We start from the raw sequence: 20,588 nt of genomic DNA, 5'->3' as shown, positions 1-20,588 counted from the left end.
TTTGAGGAACCTCCATACTGCTTTCCAGAGTGGCTGCACCAGCTTGCATTCCCATCTCCAGTTTATTTTTAAATTTACTTTCAGTATTAATTATCTAGCTCAAAATTGTTTTTAGGCTTTTACAAGCTCTTATCTACATGAATGCTTAATACATAAAGCAAATTAATTTTTTTTAATGTTTATTTATTTTTGAGACAGAGAGAGACAGAGCATGAATGAGGGAGGGTCAGAGAGAGAGGGAGACACAGAATCTGAAACAGGCTCCAGGCTCTGAGCTGTCAGCACAGAGCCCGACGCGGGGCTCGAACTCACGGACCGCGAGATCATGACCTGAGCTGAAGTCGGACGTTTAACCGACTGAGCCACCCAGGCGTCCCTTAATTTTTTTTTTAAAGTAGGTTTCATGCCCACCGCAGAGCCCAGTGCAGGGCTTGTACTCACAACCCTGAGATCACGAGCTAAGTTGATATCAAGAGCAGGGTGCTCAACCAACTGAGCCACCACGGCACCCCAAAACAAATTAATTTTTAAAATCAGTTATTAGCTTAGCAAATCATACAATCTGATCAGTATCCTTTCTTTCTTAGAACATAGCAAAACAATAGGTAACAGGAGGGAAAATTCTTCTTCCCTACATATCACAGCTTTCAAGACTGTACCATTACTATTTAAAGGGCTTATTAGTGCCTGTTTTGCACATGGAATTCCTACAGTTAACAATGAAACTGAAGAAACCTGGGCATAATATATAAAAGGACCAAAAATACAGATAAACCAGTTACTCCCTTAATTATTTCTCATAAAAGACAATAAAAACCAAACCCACACCCTGGTAATACCAAAATACTTGTCAAAAAGTAAAGTGTAAAATCTCATCTTTATAGTATGACACAAATATAAAATGAGTGAAACTATGTTATATTTTGTTTATTTGTTGTGAAAGTTCCAAATCAGAGTTCTGCTTATTCAATTTAAACACAGAAGTAATACCCAGGACTATTTCAGCTTTACCTTGAGTTTTAGCAAGATTAGATGAGGCATTTTTTATTCTCTGTTGAGCTGTAGTACATCCACTGCCATTTCCTCTTTTCTTTAAAATTGCCTGTGGTACTGGATCACTATATCCTTTGTTAGTGACCTTCTTTAGCGCACTAAGAAAAATGATTTGCATTCAGTATTGCACTCAGATTCCAACACATGAACTTTTATTTTTTATTTTATTATTTTTTTAAGTTGATGTATTTATTTTGAGAGAGAGATAGCTCATGAGCAGGGGAAGGGCAGAGAGATAGAGAAAGAGAGAGAGAATCTCAAGCAGGGTTTGTTTTGCACTGTTAGTGCAGAGCCTGATGCAGGGCTGCAACCCATGAACTGTGAGGTCATGACCTGAGCCAAAATCAAGAGTTGGATGCTTAACTGACTGAGCCACACAGATGCCCCCAACACATGAACTTTCAAAAGACCCATATATGAAATATATTTTTTCTCAAATTAAAAAATATATCTTTTGTTCTAAAAATCGAAAAATCATATGTTCATAAGTCTTTAAGTTCATAAGCTTGTGGGTCAAGTATGATAAAGCAATGCATAATCAAGTGCCACAAATGTAATCTATCATTTTGCACCCATAGTCATTCTGTGTAAATATACTATTTCCTTTTAAGAAATAGTTTTAAAATATCATTGTATAAATACATTAAATTTTCTAACAAAAAAGAAAAGATATATTTCAAAAATATTTTTAATGTTTATTTATTTATTTTTAGAGACAGTGTGTGAGCAGGGGAGGGGCAGAGAGAGAGGGAGAGAGACAATCTGGCAGTGCAGATCCCAATGAGGGGCTTGAACTCATGGACCTTGAGATCATGACCTGAGTGAAATCAAGAGTCAGATGCTTAACTGACTGAGCCACCCAAGTGCCCCAAAAAGATATTTTTAAAATATTTAGCTAGAAGTCAGTATACAATTAACTTAGAAAAAGCTAACGTTTAGGTAAAATAATGAAGGGAGACTTACCTGTTATTTATACTAGTTTCTTTGTGAATGCTTTTTTTATTTGAAGTTCCATTGGTAACTTTTGAAACAGGTCGAGATTTTACTGCTGTAAATTAAGAAACAGTGAGTCATGAAACAGAGAACTGAATATGTAAAAGTCATGCATAAATTCAGTGGTCAGACACTATATCCAAAATTAAATGTTAATGTGGGATGAAGTATGGTTTCTCTCAGTTTGCATGAACACACATAAATAAATGCTTTTTGGCATTTCAAACTAAATAAACATCCAAACACAGAATCATTTTTTGTAGGAACTTTAACTGTCAGGAGCTATTAAAAGTGAGGGTACTAAAACCCACCTACAGTAGAAGTTTTGATACTTTCCACACTGTTTTTCATGGTCTGTCCTGGAGATTCACAACAGGACAGTTTCTCACTAGAAGGCTTCTCTTCTCCTACTGATCCATTTTCTTTTGGTTCATCCAGACATTCAGTGGAAATCAATAATTCCATACTTGAATTTGTAGATCTGCTGGAGGGCCCTGTGATGCTGAGGCATGGAGAATCCTTTCCTGTCACTTTCTTCAGAGGCTTTGCTTTGGCTTGCGCATTTAAGTTTCCAGTGAGTACCTTGGGTCTGGCGCCAGTAATGTGCCCTTCCTGATTTCTTACTCCTTTCCCATTTAATGAATTTTTCTGTCCATTTGCTGCCACTGCTGCTGATCTTTCCACAGCTTGTCTAGGCGACATGTTTGCTGACTTTGCATTATCACCGTTTTCTGTTTGGGACTTTATTATAGCTTTGGGTTTTCCAGAAACAATTTTCCCCCCAGTTTTAAGTTCTTTTGTAACCTTGGATGCTGTTTTTGTACCACCCTTTTCCTTTAAATCATCATGCTTCAAAGTTTTATTTATAGTATTTCTGTTAGAACTTGATGAATGTCCAGATGCTCCTAATCCATCAGATTTCATCTTTTGCTTAGTAGAGGGATAACTCCAACACTCCTTCTTGGTATTTCCTCTCCACGATTTGTTATTTATAACATCAGAGTCAGAAGCTTGTCTCCTTTGCTACAAAGAAGAAAAAATACTTTATAACTTGACTGATATCTTTGACTTATAATACTTTGTTTCAATAAGCCAGTTTTTCAAAGAGAAAAAAGTAAAAATCACATTATGATATAAGACAGTTCAAACTTTGAATTATCTTTGATCATTTGAATGTGTCTTTGGTCACATTACCTTAATCAAATCTGAAATACAGCATAAAAAAATTAAAAGGCAATGTTATTTTAAAAAGGCATACTATTTAACTTTGTGAAGTTATACTATAGTAGAGATTAATACCGAAAGGTGTCACAATGCCTTTGGTCAATGATAACAATGTCCAACATTTTTTGAGGGTCCACTTCCAGGCTGTATGCTAAAATCCTTTTCATAGGTCATCTCACTTAATACCTACAACACTCCTGTGAGAGAGCTCCTGTTGTTAACTCCGTTTCTTAGACAGGAAATTGGGGATTAAGGCAGGTATGTGATTTACCAAGGTCAAATGCTGATAAGGACAGAAGTAGGACTTGAGTTCATGATTAACTGCTTTGAGCTGGCAGTCATCTATATGGTATAATTTGAGGGCCATGATAAAGGTTTTCACAAAAAACTCTCTTCAATCCTATCCCAAATGCCAGAAATTTTATCACTAAAGACTTAATCTTCGGGGGGTTGGGGTTTGGAAGCCCCTGGGAAACAAGACAGTGCATATGAAAAGTTTGGCTTTTGGAAGAAACAAGATAGTAATACAGCTCTGGCTATATGGACAAAGTGGAGGAAAAGGGGTCCTAAAGACAGGTGAAGTAGGTAAAAAGAGGAAAATAGCAAGACAATGAAAACACTGAAGACAAGGCACCTACATCATTTTGGTTAGAATCAACCTTGCTATGGAAGGAATAACAACATTTAAAAAATTGGTAGGAACTGGAAATAAAATTTTAAGATTATAGTTGCTACTCTTTATTAAATATGCCCTCCCCCGCCTTGAAAAGCTGTATGAAATTGCACAGGTCTGAGGAAGAGCCTGTGTTGTCTTCATCTTTGTATCCCTTAGCACTATGTCCATAACATACTGAATACTCAGAAAAAAGTGATGCATGTTGTTAGGGGTGCTTGGGTGGCTCGGATGGTTAAGCATCCATCTCCTGCTTTCAGTTCAGGTCATGATTTCATGGTTCGTGGGCTTAAGCCCTGTGCAGTGGGCTCTGCGCTGACAGTGCAGAGTCTGCTTCTGATTCTCTGTCTCTCCCTCTCCCTCGCCCCCGCCTGCATGCGCACTCTCTCTCTCTCTCTCTCTCAAAACAAATAAACATTTTTAAAAAATGTGAAGCATGTTGTTAAATCTGAGCATATATTGATATACAGTTCAAGGACTAACTATTCCAAATGTGTCCAAGATAAAGATAACATATACATACATGTATGTATGTATGTAAATACACACACACACACACACACACACACACACACAATAAATCACCTAAGTTTAGGGAAAAGCTAGGTGTAGTACTAATAAAAGAATGATTGGATTCTTGTCATAGCTTTACCTGTAACTGACTTAGGATATTTAAGAAGTCATTAACATCATTGAGCCTCATATTATTAATATTTAATTCTAGAGAGGGTTGGAGACTGGTCCTATTCAGTGTAGTATTCTAAGATTCTGTGTAATATTTATAAAGTTCAAATATTTGGTCCTTAGTTTTTGTTTTCTTGATCAAATCTTAGCTCAAAAAATAACCTTTCTCTATTTTTATTTGTTTTTTTTTTGGTGCAAAAAGGTGTTTTTGTTAAAGCATGGGGACAGGACCTATGGGCAGAAAAGAGCCACCTCTATTTTTAATACCTAAAACTAGGTAGACTTCTGATTTTAGACTTCTTCTCACCCTTGAAACTGACCCTACTTAATTTACTATATTGTTAAATCTATCTATTTTAAAGCACCATGTTATGGGTGAGATCTATGTAGTACATGGGGTAACCACACTCTTTTAGAAACTTCATATTAACATAGTATAGCATGATGAGGATTCAGAGTATACACACACCTAGGCATTCTCTAACTTACATCTGCAAAATTTACATAGATTTATTGTATACAAATGGCCAACTGGAAAGGTCACCACATGCTATTGACAAAAGTGAGAAAAAGAAGGCAACCCTCCCTTTTGGTTCCAGTACTATTCTTTTTGTTTAAATTTTTATTATAGTAAAGGTTACACACAATCAAAAGAAAATAGAATAGTATTATGAATCCCCACGTACCTATTACCCAAATTTAACAATAATCAGCTCTTGGCCAATTTTGTTTCATATATAACTACTACCATTCTATTTTGAAGTAAATTCCAGACATCATTACCTTAAGTATTCTGGTACCAGCACTCTTCTTAAACCTTTCTCTTTGTCTTATCTCATTAACTTTTCTCCTATCCCAGAAGAATTCACCTCTTTTTGGAAAACACATTTATTCATTCCACACTTATTGAGCACGTACTACATACCAAATAATTGCACATAAATTATTTCACTTATTTTTCACAATAACTCTGCTAGGTTTTATTATTCCATTTTACAGACAAGCAAACTAAGACTCAGATATGGCAGAGATAATAAATGTGAAGTCAAGATTTTAACTCTTATTCTATGCCCAGCACCCATTTCAGTATACCACTGCCCTTTTTAAGGAAACATATTACCCTGTTTCCTTCCCACTGTGGTTAACAGTATAAATCCTTGGACAACCTAAAAGTCACGATGGTAAGGAAGAATAATGAGACTTTGTTCTATTTTACTATAAGACAAGGAAAGAGTGATAGCCTAGTTGGTAATAGTCAGTAGAACAGGAGAAAGCAAAGCAGATAGGCTAATTCTTTGGGGGCCTAAAAAACCAACGAAACCACCCACCCACCCACTGGGGATAGCAAGGAACTAGTACATAGAGAAAAATGTCCTAAAGTACCACTTCCTAAAGTATGTTCTATGGAACTCTATAATATACTTAAGAATGGTCAAGGGGGAGTCTAGCAGTGTTTGGTGCTTAGGGAAAGAAAAATGTTTCAACATTGGTGTATAACAAATGCATCTTAACCATTTTTAAGTGGAAAGTACAGTAATATTAACAACAAATCTCTAGAACTTTCTCATCTTTTAGAACTAAAATTCTATACCCACTGAAAAACTGCCCTTTTCCTTATACCCCCAAGCCCCTGGCAACCACTCTTCTACTCCCTATTTCTAGGAGTTTGACTACTTTAGATACCTCATAAAAATATAGCAAGTAACTTTTAAAGTAAAACACAACTATACTCTTGATACTAAGTGCCTTTTTTCACACCAAAAATGTATTATGTGAATTAAAATCTTAGTATAGAGAAAAGTGGGACAACTAAAATCTTTTGTAAGAAGTAGGTTAATTAGAAAATTAGACATTGAATTAGGTCTAGAATTTTAGACAATTTCTGATCTATTGGAATAGCTCCAATATGTTAGTTGCCAAAAAAGGTTTTCAAGGAAATAAAAAAGACAGACAATATTTCACTTTCTAAGACAGATACCATATGTTTTCACTCTTATGTGGATCCTGAGAAACTTAACAGAAACCCATGGGGGAGGGGAAGGAAAAAAAAAAAAAAGAGGTTAGAGTGGGAGAGAGCCAAAGCATAAGAGACTCTTAAAAACTGAGAACAAACTGAGGGTTGATGGGGGGGGTGGGAGGGAGGGGAGGGTGGGTGACGGGTATTGAGGAGGGCACCTTTTGGGATGAGCACTGGGTGCTGTATGTAAACCAATTTGACAATAAATTTCATATATTGAAAAAAAAAATTTCACTTTCTATGCCAGCTGGACATCAAAAATTCACATAATTAAAAAATATATAGAATATTCACTTGATTGAAAAGTCAAAATTATTTTCATCAAGAAACAACTATAATTATGAAAAATACATTTTAAAAATCAATGAAATATAAATTAATACAATTTAAATTATTTAGTATCTTTTTTCATTTGGACCTATAAAATTTTTAAAGTTTACCTGAGAGCTACTGAAAACAGGCTTTTTGCCAAGTCTTCGATCATCACCTTTGTCAAATGCAGCTGTAGGAAAAACAACAATTTATTTTTATAGGAAACACTATTATTACCATAAAAATAGAAAAAGGTTATGTTTTAATGAAAGTAACTTAAAACAGGCTTAAAAACAAACTAGTACACATAAATAATTCCATATTATACTTTAGAACTTTTTTTTTAAAGAACCCTATTTTCAATCTTATTTTCTGGTCTGCATTGAGTTTATGTTATTAAAATTAATAAGAAATGTAAAAAAAAGAAATGTAAAATCTCATGACAGGATTTCATACATTTATAAAAAAAAAGGAATTTTCTCAAGCTGTGAAATTTTAGAGATAATTGGTTTCACTTAGTTTTACAAATTTACAAAAAATCACAGGTTGTGGCAAATGTGGTATTTTAAAAACCATTAAATATGAGAAAATGTCCATCCTAAAAAATGTAAAAATACTCTGTTGAAATTAAGTACAAATTTTTCCTGGTTTTGCAGGTATATCATAAGGAAGAAAAAAAGAGAAGGGGAAAAAATAAGGTTCTGTTGAAAATAAAACAAGAAAGAATCCTCAAACCCATATCATTCTTTTTAGAATTACATAAAAATTTATTTTGTAGATTATTATATGGGAGTTATTGGGGAACTCATGTTTATGTTCTGCAAATAAGAATTTGAATGACGTCAGGAAAATATACAGAAATAATGGGACGAGAGCTATAAATATAGTTCAGCTAATGTATTTCTTTCTTTTGAAGGTTATAGGGTTTGAAAATGTAGTTTGAAAAAATATATATAATCTCCAAAATTTATGTGATATTAAAATAGCTGATGAAAAATATATTAAATTATTTGCAACACTACCATGCATCTTCTATTTGTGTTCCATAGGATCTGTGGTATAAGACAAAGCAGGATCCTATAAATGGTATTATAAGAACTGATCTGTAGTAAGCAGATGACTCTGCACAGTCCTATACAAAAAGAAATTAATATAAGATTTCTCCCAAAGGTCAGTAACTCAATTAAAATATAAGAAATGTTATAACAAAAGACAACCTAGAACCACCCCTTTATATGGGGTTTCCCAATGCAGTAACTATCCATTCAACATGCTGAAGATTAAAAAAATATGTATTATTACATTGATAGAATAGATTGAAAAGTTCTTTTTGACAATTTATACAATTACCAATAACATTTTGTTTTACATATGTGTATGTTTATGTATGTATTTGCATGTATTTATCATTATCACTTTGTAGAATTAAGAAAAAGAACATTATTTAAGGCCCAACTTAACTATGAAATTCTTTAAAATGAAGAAAAACAAAGTTTACTACCAATCAGAAAAGAGTTGAATGACACCTACTCATGGAATGCTGATCTTATTTCTTCACATTGAATACATTTTGTAGTAAAAATAAACTGTTATCTAAAAATCACTACACAAATAGTCACAAGGAAAAAATTTCAAATTCCTGAAGACCTTGAGATTTTCGTTGTTTCATGATTTTGTTGGAATTTCTTTGAAAAGTGCTCTTGAGATCACATCTAGCTACACTATCATGTTATGCTCATAATGCAAGACAGAGCAAATCATATTCTGACTATTCCATTAAAGAATTTAACATATCTATGCACTATCAAGAATATATCACATATGGCTTTCATGTTTTATAGTACAAAAATGTTCACTTCCTAAAATACAGTTTCTTAAAATGTTTTTAAAAGTATACTTGCTGAATCTGCAAATATTTTTTCTAAGGCACCTGCTTTAACCCAAAAATAGTCATGAAGCCATTTTTAGTTCCACACCCTCAAAATTGTTTCTTAGTATTTTTGAAACAAACATATTCTGAGCAATATACATCTTTTGTTTAATGCTAACGTTTCAAATGGTACCTATTAAATGTCAGAGACTACTGTGCGGCTCCTGAGGGACACTCCGCAATAGCACAAACCATATCACTGAAGCAATCAATTGTGAAATAAAGCCATCTAATTTATACAAAACCACAAGAAATGATACCTTATGCAAAAGACGGAAAAGCTTTATGGCAAAATATATTTAAAAAGGAAGAGAAAGTATGTTTGGTAATAATGTTCTATGTGAATTACATTTTCCTATACTTCTAATCTCTTTATAAGGATGCTTTTGAGCAAATTTGGCTGGAACACTGCTGCTAATACAGAATACAGAATAGGATTAAAAACTGACATATATACATACATATATATACATACACATATAAAGGAAATGAGTCATCTTCTAAGAACAGCAAAGCATGATTTGTTAAAACTGCCTAAACATACTATCACTAGTTTCAATTAGCAAGCTATTACTGAACAGAAGCAAACAATGTTAATCCTACTACTTACTAGAATCCCCTCAAGATATCTCTTGTTACAAAGATCATAATATAAGAATAAGAAATCTCAAGGCTACCATACCTGCTTGGATTTTCTGTTGATCATCTGTGCTCATCAGCTTCCAGCTTTCTGTATGACGAACAGCATAGAAAGACTGAACCAGGAAGATCCACAGCTTATCACGCAGAGCCTGGATCTTGCACGTAAAACCCTGTGTTCAAGCAACAAATCAGCAGCTGGTGAGAGCCACATTGTCATAGCAACCAGTCATTATTCCTTTCCGAATCTACTTACTCCTAAGCTAGATCAATGATGTCATCACTTAGATTTTTAAAATCGTCGGGTTCATGTTATTTATGAAGGCTTACTCTTCAAAAACAGAATTTTATACTGAACATGAAGCTAAACCTTATCCTTTCAAACAAACATTATTTTAAAACACCAATGGCCTTTACATGAATACCTTCTACAGCCTTTTCAAATCAACTATGACATTACAAGGTCAAATACTCTATCCAATAGTAATAAATATGATAAAATTTTTTTTATCATTCTTGTTGAACAAAAACAAAAGGTTAATAATTTGCAATAAGCTTACTATTATCATTGATTAATTGCATTTAAAAACAAATATTTTCATTTTGCTTTTTCCTAGTCAATCCAATTTTAAATGTTTTTTTTTTCCTGAAGGCAAAAAGGAATTGACATATTCTGAAAATAAAAGACACTGATTATTAAAAATTCTAAAAAATTACTTAAAATTTTCAGTAAGTTTTACATTTAAGAAATTTAATATAGTAACATGGGAGAAATACCACAGTTACGCCGTACCAATTAATATTGTTAAGCACCAAACTATGTTTAGAATTAGCAAGTCAAACTGCCAAACTCTGAACTTTTATAGTAAATCTTCTTGGAGGTAAATGAAATTAAATTTTTATTTAGGAAAAATTCCAACAGACACAAAATTAGGGACTATAACCAACCACCCATCACCAAGTTTTAATGAATGCTACAACATTTAACATGTGCATATTTTAAAAACTTAAAGCAATTCAAATATATCATTTAAATGAATTCCATCACTTTCAATACCATTTCCTTTGTACTGTCAGAGTTCAGTAACATGTCCAGAGCCATAAGAAGAGAGCAGCTATTCTCAGTGGTAATGTTTTCTTCAATTGCTTTTAAAATTTTGTCCAACAGATCAGCTGTGCTGCTCATTGCTTGTGACTACAAAACACAGAAATTATATTTAATAGGAATACATGTAAAATGTGTAAGAAATGTGAAAGTCTGGCTTAACAACAAAACATTCATCATAACTGACCATTGGAAGTCAGCCAGAAATCTTATTTCCTCTGATAATAATATAATAATTATATTTTATAATATATATTACAATTATGTAATTATAATAATAAGCATTATAAAAATCTTTCCTTTAAATTTTTTTTTTCTTCAACGTTTTTATTTATTTTTGGGACAGAGAGAGACAGAGCATGAACGGGGGAGGGGCAGAGAGAGAGGGAGACACAGAATCGGAAACAGGCTCCAGGCTCCGAGCCATCAGCCCAGAGCCTGACGCGGGGCTCGAACTCACGGACCGCGAGATCGTGACCTGGCTGAAGTCGGACGCTTAACCGACTGCGCCACCCAGGCGCCCCAAAAATCTTTCCTTTAAAAAAAAGACACACACACACACACACACACACACACACACACACACACACACACACACAGTTCCTAGGAACCAAAATAGTCCTAAAAACAGAACTAGAAATAAATAATCAAAGTTCTTTATTCAATAACTAAATTTAGAGCAAGTGGGTCCCCAATAAGACAGAATTTTGCATGGACTGTAATGGTATTACTGACAAAACAATACATTAATGACTGGTTTCTAAAATATGGCTTATGCTGATTGAGGGCTATTGCTGGCCAGAGTTACATTACGTCTTACCAGTGCATTCAAACCTGTCCCCTTACTGCCTTCACTATCTTGTAAGCCAAAAATCCTGTCCACCACTGCTGTAAATCCTATGCAAGCATGCCATCTGTTATGGAATTTATTTAAGTCACACTAATTTAATCAAAGCAACCTGCATTTAAAAACTCTTACATAACTATAATCAGAACACAAAGATGGGATAAATATAGGAAATACTTTTAGACATAGTACCTGTAAGAGAAGAGAAAAATTTTCACTGTGAATGATCTTGGAGAAGTTTTCTATAATAAATGCAATACATTCTTCTTGCAGCCGAGATGCCATAGTCAGGGCTACTTCTGTCCACTTCACTCTGGGTAAACTGATGATTAGCCTGTCACTTTCCATCAGAAGAAAAGCAGCATTCTTATCATTCTTATAATTTAAAAAATATTGGGAAAAAAGTTACTATTTATAAAATAACTTTTTAAACAAATCAAATACTTTTGTTTTCTTATGATGTTTCCTGCAAAAAAACAAAATTCCAGATTGCTAATATCTTTGTCATGACATATAATATTTTTTTATTTCCTCATTCTGAATTATCCAAAAAGGCAAATTTTGAACTGGGAACAAATCATCTCTAAAAGATAGCTAAAAGAAACCTGAGAGAAGAGCTACAATAGAACTACAAAGAAAAACTTGACCTCTCTGAGATTTTCCCTACTGAATTAGTTTTTGTGCTTATAGATATCATTCATAACTGTATAGCTACACTGACATAACCTTAATTCTTTCCTGACTATAAAATACATGCTCTTTATTACAAATCTAGAAAGTCTAAAAATTGCTTATATTCTCCAGTGATTTTCTTCCTCCACTCTAATTAGGTAAAACTCTTTATATTTTATTCACTTAATGATGATTCATTTTTATTCCACAGGAAAAAAATATTCACAATACTGATCTCTATGGAAAGTGGAATGATAATTCACAAGTACGATGTGCTCCAATGAAAAAGAAAAAATGGCAACATATAAATTATCATATTTGGCTTCTAGTTCTTAAAACAATGCTTAGTAAATAACTGTTTGATGTGTAAAGAGTTACCTGATGGATTGTAGTAGACTGAAAAACATGGCCACCAGTTCTTTCTAGCTCCATCCATCAAGAGGTAGAATTTATTTACTCACCCCTTGAACCTAGGCACTTTTCCCTTGCTTGCACAAATATTGGTACTGTGCAAGTTCCAGAGCTAAGGTCTCAAAAAGCCCTGCAACTTGCAATTCTGGGATCACAAGGCCATGAAGAAGCTGGGTAAGGAAGACCACATGGAGTGGGAACCCAAGCTCCAACTGAGCCACCAGGTGAAAGCAGCTGCAGGATGGAACTTGGGAAACAATCAGAAAAATTACCCAGTCAACCCACAAAATTATGAGAAATAATAAATTGTAGTTTTAAGCCCCTTCGTTTTAGGGTAGTTTGTTATAGAGCAATAGACAACTGATAAATCTGGAAGTGATAGACTGACATCCTTAACATAGGCTGCATGATGTAAACTTTGCACACCCTCTCTATGTTTCAGATCTCAACTCAAACTCTATCTGACCCTGATCTCTATCCCTATATTAGATTTCTTTCATACATGCCACCAGAGAACCTGTCCCTTTTTTTAGAGTACTTAATTCATTTCTAATTATTCTATCATAAACATAACTACTGGATTAACATCCATCTTTCTCACTGGGCTGTATGTTTACTGAGCGTGAAACCATGTCTATTTTGGCACACCATTGCATTCCAGGGCCTAGTACAGAATTGGGTCATAGTAGACCCTGAAATATTTGTTCATCTCTTAGCATCATCAGAGAGTGAGAATCCATATGTGAATTCCTAAATTGTTTAATCCTTGAACAAAATTTTTAACATTTTATATTTTTAATGTTTATTTTGAGAGGTGGAGAGAGCATGTTTGCACAAGTGTGAGTGGGGAGGGGAAGAGAGAAAAAAGGAGAGACAGAATCCCAACAGCCCCCAATGAGGGGGCTCAGTCTCAGGAACTGAAATCAAGAGTCAGGTGCTTAACTGACTGAGCCACCCATGCATGCCCCCCCCCCCCCCCCCCGCCGCTTAACCAAGAATTTTTAAAAAATGTATTATATGTTTCCCTTGCTTTATTAGAGTAAAAAAAATCATGTAATGCTATAATTCTTTTGGGGGGGTACTACCATCACCCTTTCCCCCTCTGACGACATCCTGAGTAACTGTGCTTTTAGGCACTAAGCCCGATTTGTTCTACTCTAATGATTGTTCTGGTGGTGAAGACAAATGTAGGATATTCAACTAAACTTGGTAGATATCTACAAAGTGCTTATTACACATGTTATGTGATATGACAATAATTTTCTTAAAAATATAGATATAAAGTATAGTTATAATTTAGATTGGAACCTACTAAAATATGGACTAAATGATAACATAGGTGGTATGTAATCTTATTCCATACTGATCTGAATATATAACATTAAATGTTAGAGTTCAAAGAAGGTTGAAGCTCAAAGAAGGAAGAAAACATAATAATGCATTTCTAGACAAAACACATAAAATTGTAATCCAATAGTTAACATATTCTTCAAATTTCAACAACATATAAATGGCAGTACTAAGAAAAGTCTCCTTCCCTTTCCTGTCCCCAAGCCACTCATTTTCTCTCTTCCAAACCATATTATTTATTTTCTGGGGTCCCCTAGGTGGCTAAGTCGGTTAAGCATCTGACTCTTGGTTTCAGCTCAGGTCATGATCTCATGCTTCATGAGTTTGAGCCCCACATCAGGCTTTGCACTGACAGTGCAGAGCCAGCTTGGGATTCTCTCTCCCTCCCTCCCTCTCTCTGCCCCTCCTGCACTAAGTAAATACACTTAAAAAAATATAATTTTGTATATCTTTCTAGAGTTATTTTATACATACCCAAACAAAAAATATATGCAATAACCTTTATTTTACTCAAATGGAAGCATTAATGTGAATAATTCTCAGTATCTTGTCCTTTACACTTAGCATACATCTTAAATATTTTTATCAGAATATAAAGAGCCTTGTTATTGTTTTTTTTTTTTTATTTTTTATTTAAAAAAAAAATTTTTTTTTCAACGTTTATTTATTTTTGGGACAGAGAGAGACAGAGCATGAACGGGGGAGGGGCAGAGAGAGAGGGAGACACAGAATCGGAAACAGGCTCCAGGCTCTGAGCCATCAGCCCAGAGCCTGACGCGGGGCTCGAACTCACGGACTGCGAGATCGTGACCTGGCTGAAGTCGGACGCTTAACCGACTGCGCCACCCAGGCGCCCCAGAGCCTTGTTATTGTTTTAATAGCTATATAACAGCCCACAATATGGGTAAGTCATTTAATCTTCTACTTATGTTTACATTGTTTCCAAATTTTTGCTGTTACAATGTTGTAATGAAAGATCTTGTAAATAATATTTCATACGTGTGTGTGTGTGTGTGTGTGTGTGTGAACATATCTATAGGATAAACTCCCAGAAACAGAATTGCTGGGTCAATACTACTTGTCTTAACCTGGGTTCTGCCTAAATCCTGAGCCTGAGAAATAGGCTTGTATGCAGACAGTTTATTTTGGGATGTGATCCCAAGAGAATCTGAGGCATAATGAGAGCGAAACAGGGAAGGCAGAAAAGCCAATGGAAGGATATGTTTTCTAGCTTCTTGCTACTCAGTGTGACCCACAGCATCAGCATCCATTGGAGCTTGTTAGAAACATAGACTCTCAAGCTCCACCTCTGACTTACTGAATTAGAATCTGCATTTAACCAAGATCCTGAAAGGTTTTGTATATATATTAAAGTTTGAGAAGCACTGATATAGTATTCACTATTACAGGCAAGTGGGGCTCAGTCTTGCTGGGGACCCTCTGAAGAGCCACAAAGAATGCACCTTGAATTATTCTGCCCAAGGGACAAAATAGGGAAACATAACCACTGGCTCTAATCTCCCCTTAGTCAAGGCTTGTCCCCTGAGGTGTTAACTTCCTTCTACTTCCAGGTTTGCACAGGTATCAGAATTGCTGAGTCATAGGTACCCTGTGTGGAGTGATAGTGAAGCCTTAAGACAAGAAATGAGAAATAAGTGTGATGTGGCTGACGGAAAATGCTGTCAGACTGCATGCCTATGAAGCTGTATGCTGCAGCAATGGTTGGCGTTCACACATTGGCCAAGAGGATATGAGGTGGGGCACCAGAAGTATCCTAAACATCACCAGTATATATTCAATGAAGGACTGTTTTCCAAACTGTGGATTTCTCTCCTAGCAACCAACAGAAATATTTTTAGTGGCTTACAATCAGCATTAGAAAACAAAACAAAAAAAATAGAGAAAAGAGAAAAACAGGAAATATTAGTACATCATGTAATAATGGTAAGCATTCTTTTGTGAAACTTGTTTTAGTTTTCTATGTGTGAGTGTACTGGGTTACAATGTAAAAGAAAATTCTCACTCTCGGTCACAGTTAAAAAAGTTTGAAAAACACAGCAAAAGATGTGCTAATTTATACCCTTCCCAAGAATGAATAAAAGTACTTCTTCCCTACATCCTTACTAACCTAGTACACATTCCCTTTTTCTTTTCATTCTAAAAGATAGAAAATGGTTTGATACTGTCATTTTCATGTCCATTTCTCTTAAATGAAGTTGAGGATTTATTCATCAAATTAAGAAGTATCTGTATTGTCTTTGTGAACCATCTAATTTTGTCCTATATTTTTAAATCAACTTGTGAGAATCCTCTATGTTAGGAAAACTAGAGCCAAAAGTATGATATAAACTGTCATTTGTCTTTTGACTTTGCTTGGTTGTTTTTACTACATAAAATTTTGTGTTTTTATGTAATCAATTTTTTAAGCCTTCTGAATTTTATATCTCCACTCTCCTGTCAAGGTTATAATTCTCCCAGGGTATACTGTAATATTTTAACGGCTTTTTCCCCCCACATTCAAACCTTTGATCTATTTGGAATGTATCCCTTGCATATCAGGATATGAAGTATAGATCCAACTGAAAATTCTTCCAGCCAGCTTCCTGGATAATACCATATATTGAATAAATACTGTGAGTCATATTATTTCTTAATCCTTATGACATTGTGTTGATCAAATAGGTCTTAAGCTATCCTTTGACCTTAGGACTAAATAGCATAATATATACAACTTTGTTTTACCCTACTGACCATCCCTACTTTTGTTTTAACTTCCCTCCATTTAAAAACTTTTCATAATTTGCTTTTATAAGGGCTTAAACATTTTGGCACAGAAAAATTTAATGTTTTGAAACAGTTCAAGTAATTACATTATAAAATTATAACTTTTCTAACACCTTTCTCTCTTGTACTCATGCCTTCACCCTGCTTTCTCTTCTAACCAAAAGCAGTGGTTGTACGTGGTAGGAGGGAGCAGCCACATTTTACTGAACTGCTGCATAGACCCAGAAAGGGAAAAAAAACTCAAATCCCCTCACATTAATAAAAGACCAAGAAAATCCTCCAAATATAGTTCAATGTAGCACTTTCTTATCTCCCTTCATATATGACAGTGTTGGGCATGTCACTGATGCAGTTAAGTGCCCACCATGGCACATGCAGTTGAGCTGAATTAGAACTAAAGAAAACTAAGAAGACTGCTGCTCTTTCACTTTTTGGATCACATATTTCAAATTTTAATTTGAAACAATTAAAAAATTTTCTTAAAAAATTTTTTAGTTGACACATAATGTTACACTAGTTTCAGGTGTACAACATATGTTGTGCTCACTGCAAGTGTAGCTACCATCTGTCAACATATAGTGCTATTACGATACCATTGACTACACTCCCTATGCTGGGCCTTTTATTCTTGTGACTTATTCTTTCCATAACTGGAAGTTTGTACCCACCACTTCCTTTCACCCATTGTTCCCATCCTCCCACCCCTTTCTTCTAGCACCCCCCCAGTTTGTTCTCTGTATTTATAGGTTTGATTCTGCTTTTTGTTTATGCATTTGTTTGTTCAGATTTCACATATAAGTGAATTCGTATGGTATATGTTTTTTGCAGTATGACTTATTTCACTTAGCATAATATCCTCTAGGTCCATTCATATTGTCACAAATGGTAATATTTCATCCTTTTTATGGCTGTATAATACTCCTCTCTGTGTGTGTACATCTTCCTCATCCATTTGTCTATCAGTAGACACTTAGGTTGCTTCCATATCTTGGCTCTAATAAATAATGTAGCAATAAACACAGAGGTGCATGTATCTTTTTGAATTAGTGTTTTCATTTTCTTTAGGTAAATACCCAGTGGTGGGATTACTGGACCATATGGTAATTCTATTTTTAATCTTTTGAGGAACCTCCATACTGTTTTCCACAGTGGCTGCACCAGTTTGCATTCCCACCAACAGTGCATGAGGGTTCCTTTTTCTGAATATCCTCTCCAACACTTGTTATTTCTTGTCTTTTTGATAACTATTCTGACTGGTCTGAGATGGTCTCTCATTGTTTTGATTTGCGCTTCCCTCGTAATTAGTGATATTGAGCATCTTTTCATGTATTGTTGGCCATCTGTGTATACGCTTTGGAAAAAATGTCTATTCAGGTCTTCTCCCCATTTTTAATTGGATTTTTTTTTTTTAGTATTAAACTGTATAAATTCTTCATGTGTTTTGGATATTAACCCCTTACTGGATGTATCATTTGCAAATACCTTCTTCCATTCAGTAGGTTGCCTTTTTGTTTTCTTGATGCTTTCCCTCACTGTGCAAACCCCTTTTATTTTGATGTAATCCCAATTTATTTTTGCTTTTGTTTTCCTTGCCTGAGGAGACATATCTAGAAAAATGTTGCTATGGCCATGTCAGGGATATTATTTGCCTATGTTTTCTTCTAGGATTTTTATGGTTACCATTTAGGAAATGGTAATTTTTATGGTTAAAAATGGTTAACATTTTTAAGGTTCCACATTTAGGTCTTTAATCCATTTTGAGTTTATTTTTGTGTATAGTGTTAGCAAGTGGTCCAGTTTCATTCTTTTGCATGTAGTTGTCCAGTTTTCCCAGCACCATTAAAAAATATCTGATTTTTTTAATCAAAAGCGAAATATACTTTATTTATATAATAAAATATGAAAAATATATTAAGTTACTGTTTCTGAAAGCCTGACTATTCACAAAGAAAGATATAATTTCAGGGGCACCTGGGTGGCTCCAATTTTGGCTCAGGTCATGATTTCACAGTTTGTGGATTCGAGCTCTGCATTGGGCTCGGTGCTGGTGGTGCAGAGCCTTCCTGTGATTCTGTCTCTCCCTCTCTCTCTCTTCCCTTTTCCCACTTGTACTCTCTCTCTCAAAATAAATAAAAACAAAAACCTAAAAAAAGAAAGACATAATTTCAAAATTTCAATTAAACTGCATGTTCAGCTGCTCTCATGTCATCTTTTCATCTGTCTTGAAAGTAAAAAACAAATATTCACAAAGCTTACAAAGACCTGATTAGAGTTATAAAATCAAAATATTGTAACAGAGGGAGAGGCATCATATGAAGGGCTTATTCTTCAATTAAACTCACATACTTACCACTTACTAAAAAATCAAACCTTTTTTTTAATGTTTATTTCTGAGAGAGAGTGTTCACGTGAGCGGGGGAGGGGTAGAAGGAGAGGGGGACAGAGGATCTGAAATGGGCTCTACACTGACAGAAGAGAGCCCCATGCAGGGCTTGAACTGAGGAACTGTGAGATCATGACCTGAGCCGAAGTTGGATGCTTAACTAACCAATTAAGCCACCCAGTGCCCCCCAAAATCAAACTTCTTAACAAGACATTCAGTTAAGATCCCTCCCAATCTGGCCTTAGCCTCTCCCCAGACTTATCTCTTCTCATTCCAGTTATAGCAGAATATTGGAACTGTCTGTCTCCAGGTCTCTGGTCACAATTTAACAGTCTGTCAGGAATATCCTAATGTACTTATTTTATTCTGAACTTTTCCTCTAGCTTCAGGTTCATCTCAAATTACTTCTCTCATCCTTCTAATCAGAATCAATTGTTTTAACCTCTGTGATCCCATGTACACACCTGAATTTTAACTTATACTTATTCTTTCATTTATTTACCTATTTGAAAATATATACTGAGTTGCTAATATGAGCCAGGCACTGCTCTAAGGCTGAGGCTACCAGGGTAAATTAGACTGACAAGGAACTTAATATTAGTACTCATCATAGTTTAACTTGTATTATACTTAGTTATTTAAATGCCCATTCTTCCACCAATTTGTGAGATGATAAAGTCAAGGTCCACATTTCTTTAAAGAAAAATTTGCCCACAGTGAGCACCTATCATATTATCTTTAGAATGGCAGCAATTGGTTTTAAGATCTGGCTTTGGGGGTGCCTGGGTGGTTCAGTCAGTTAAGCATCTGACTCTTGATTTCAGCTCAGGTCATGATCTCACTCACAGTTCGTGATCTCTGCGCTGACAGCACAAAGCCTGCTTAAGATTCTCTGTCTTCCTCTCTCTCTGCTCCTCCTCTGCTTGTACTCACTCTCTCTCTCTCTCTCTCTCTCTCTCAAAATAAATAAACTAACAACAACAACAACAAAAGATATGGCTTTGTCATTTACTGACATTTTGAATTTGAATAAAGCACTTCTGATTTTCTTTTCTCATATGTAAAATAGAGGTTAGAGTACCTGTCTTACATAAAATTTTAAAAATGCCAAGTATTTTTTGAACTATAAAGGTCTAAAAACACCCACTAAATAATAATAATAATAATAACAACAACAACAACAACAACAACAACAACAACAGCAGCAATAGTAGTAAATGATGTTTCTACTTCTATGAAGCTGAAGTATAGCTGGGACATGGTTTGCCTTCATGAACAGGGAGTAGCTATTCACTGACCAAAGAAACGAATGCAAAATATTAAGAAACTAAGCCACAAAGTCCTTCATTAGCATAAATATAGATTGAGATTTATTTTTTGCTGGTAGTATTTTACCAGCTGATGGCCTACACTTATTTTCCCAGTTAGGTTTAGATGTATCTTCTATGTAACCCAGTCTGACGTATCATTTAGGGTTCAGAGAAAGAGAACCACTAGGAGTTAATTGTATA

General features: G+C 34.8%; 1 protein-coding gene across 7 annotated transcripts in view; it reads right to left on the bottom strand.

Moving 5' to 3' along the window:
• BTBD8 (BTB domain containing 8) overlaps positions 1-20,588 on the bottom strand; it is a 106,223-nt gene that overhangs the window by 5,759 nt on the left and 79,876 nt on the right. For 4 of the 7 annotated variants that reach the window (XM_030328041.1, XM_030328042.1, XM_030328044.1 and 1 more), the window contains 7 exons: positions 11,670-11,852; positions 10,583-10,720; positions 9,569-9,698; positions 7,085-7,146; positions 2,358-3,069; positions 2,017-2,101; positions 1,012-1,151 (listed from right to left, as the gene is read on the bottom strand). In XM_030328041.1, coding sequence (XP_030183901.1) covers positions 1,012-1,151; positions 2,017-2,101; positions 2,358-3,069; positions 7,085-7,146; positions 9,569-9,698; positions 10,583-10,720; positions 11,670-11,852 — 1,450 coding nt within the window. Of the gene's footprint in view, positions 1-1,011; positions 1,152-2,016; positions 2,102-2,357; positions 3,070-7,084; positions 7,147-9,568; positions 9,699-10,582; positions 10,721-11,669; positions 11,853-18,665; positions 18,701-20,588 lie in introns of those variants that run through there. The other 3 variants (XM_030328046.1, XM_030328047.1, XM_030328043.1) reach the window with 3 other exon arrangements.

This window comes from Lynx canadensis, chromosome C1 (genome assembly GCF_007474595.2).
Source record: "Lynx canadensis isolate LIC74 chromosome C1, mLynCan4.pri.v2, whole genome shotgun sequence".
NCBI classification, from domain to species: Eukaryota; Metazoa; Chordata; class Mammalia; order Carnivora; family Felidae; genus Lynx; species Lynx canadensis.
Note: the sequence above shows the minus strand (reverse complement) of the source record. Positions and strands in the feature narration are given on the sequence as shown.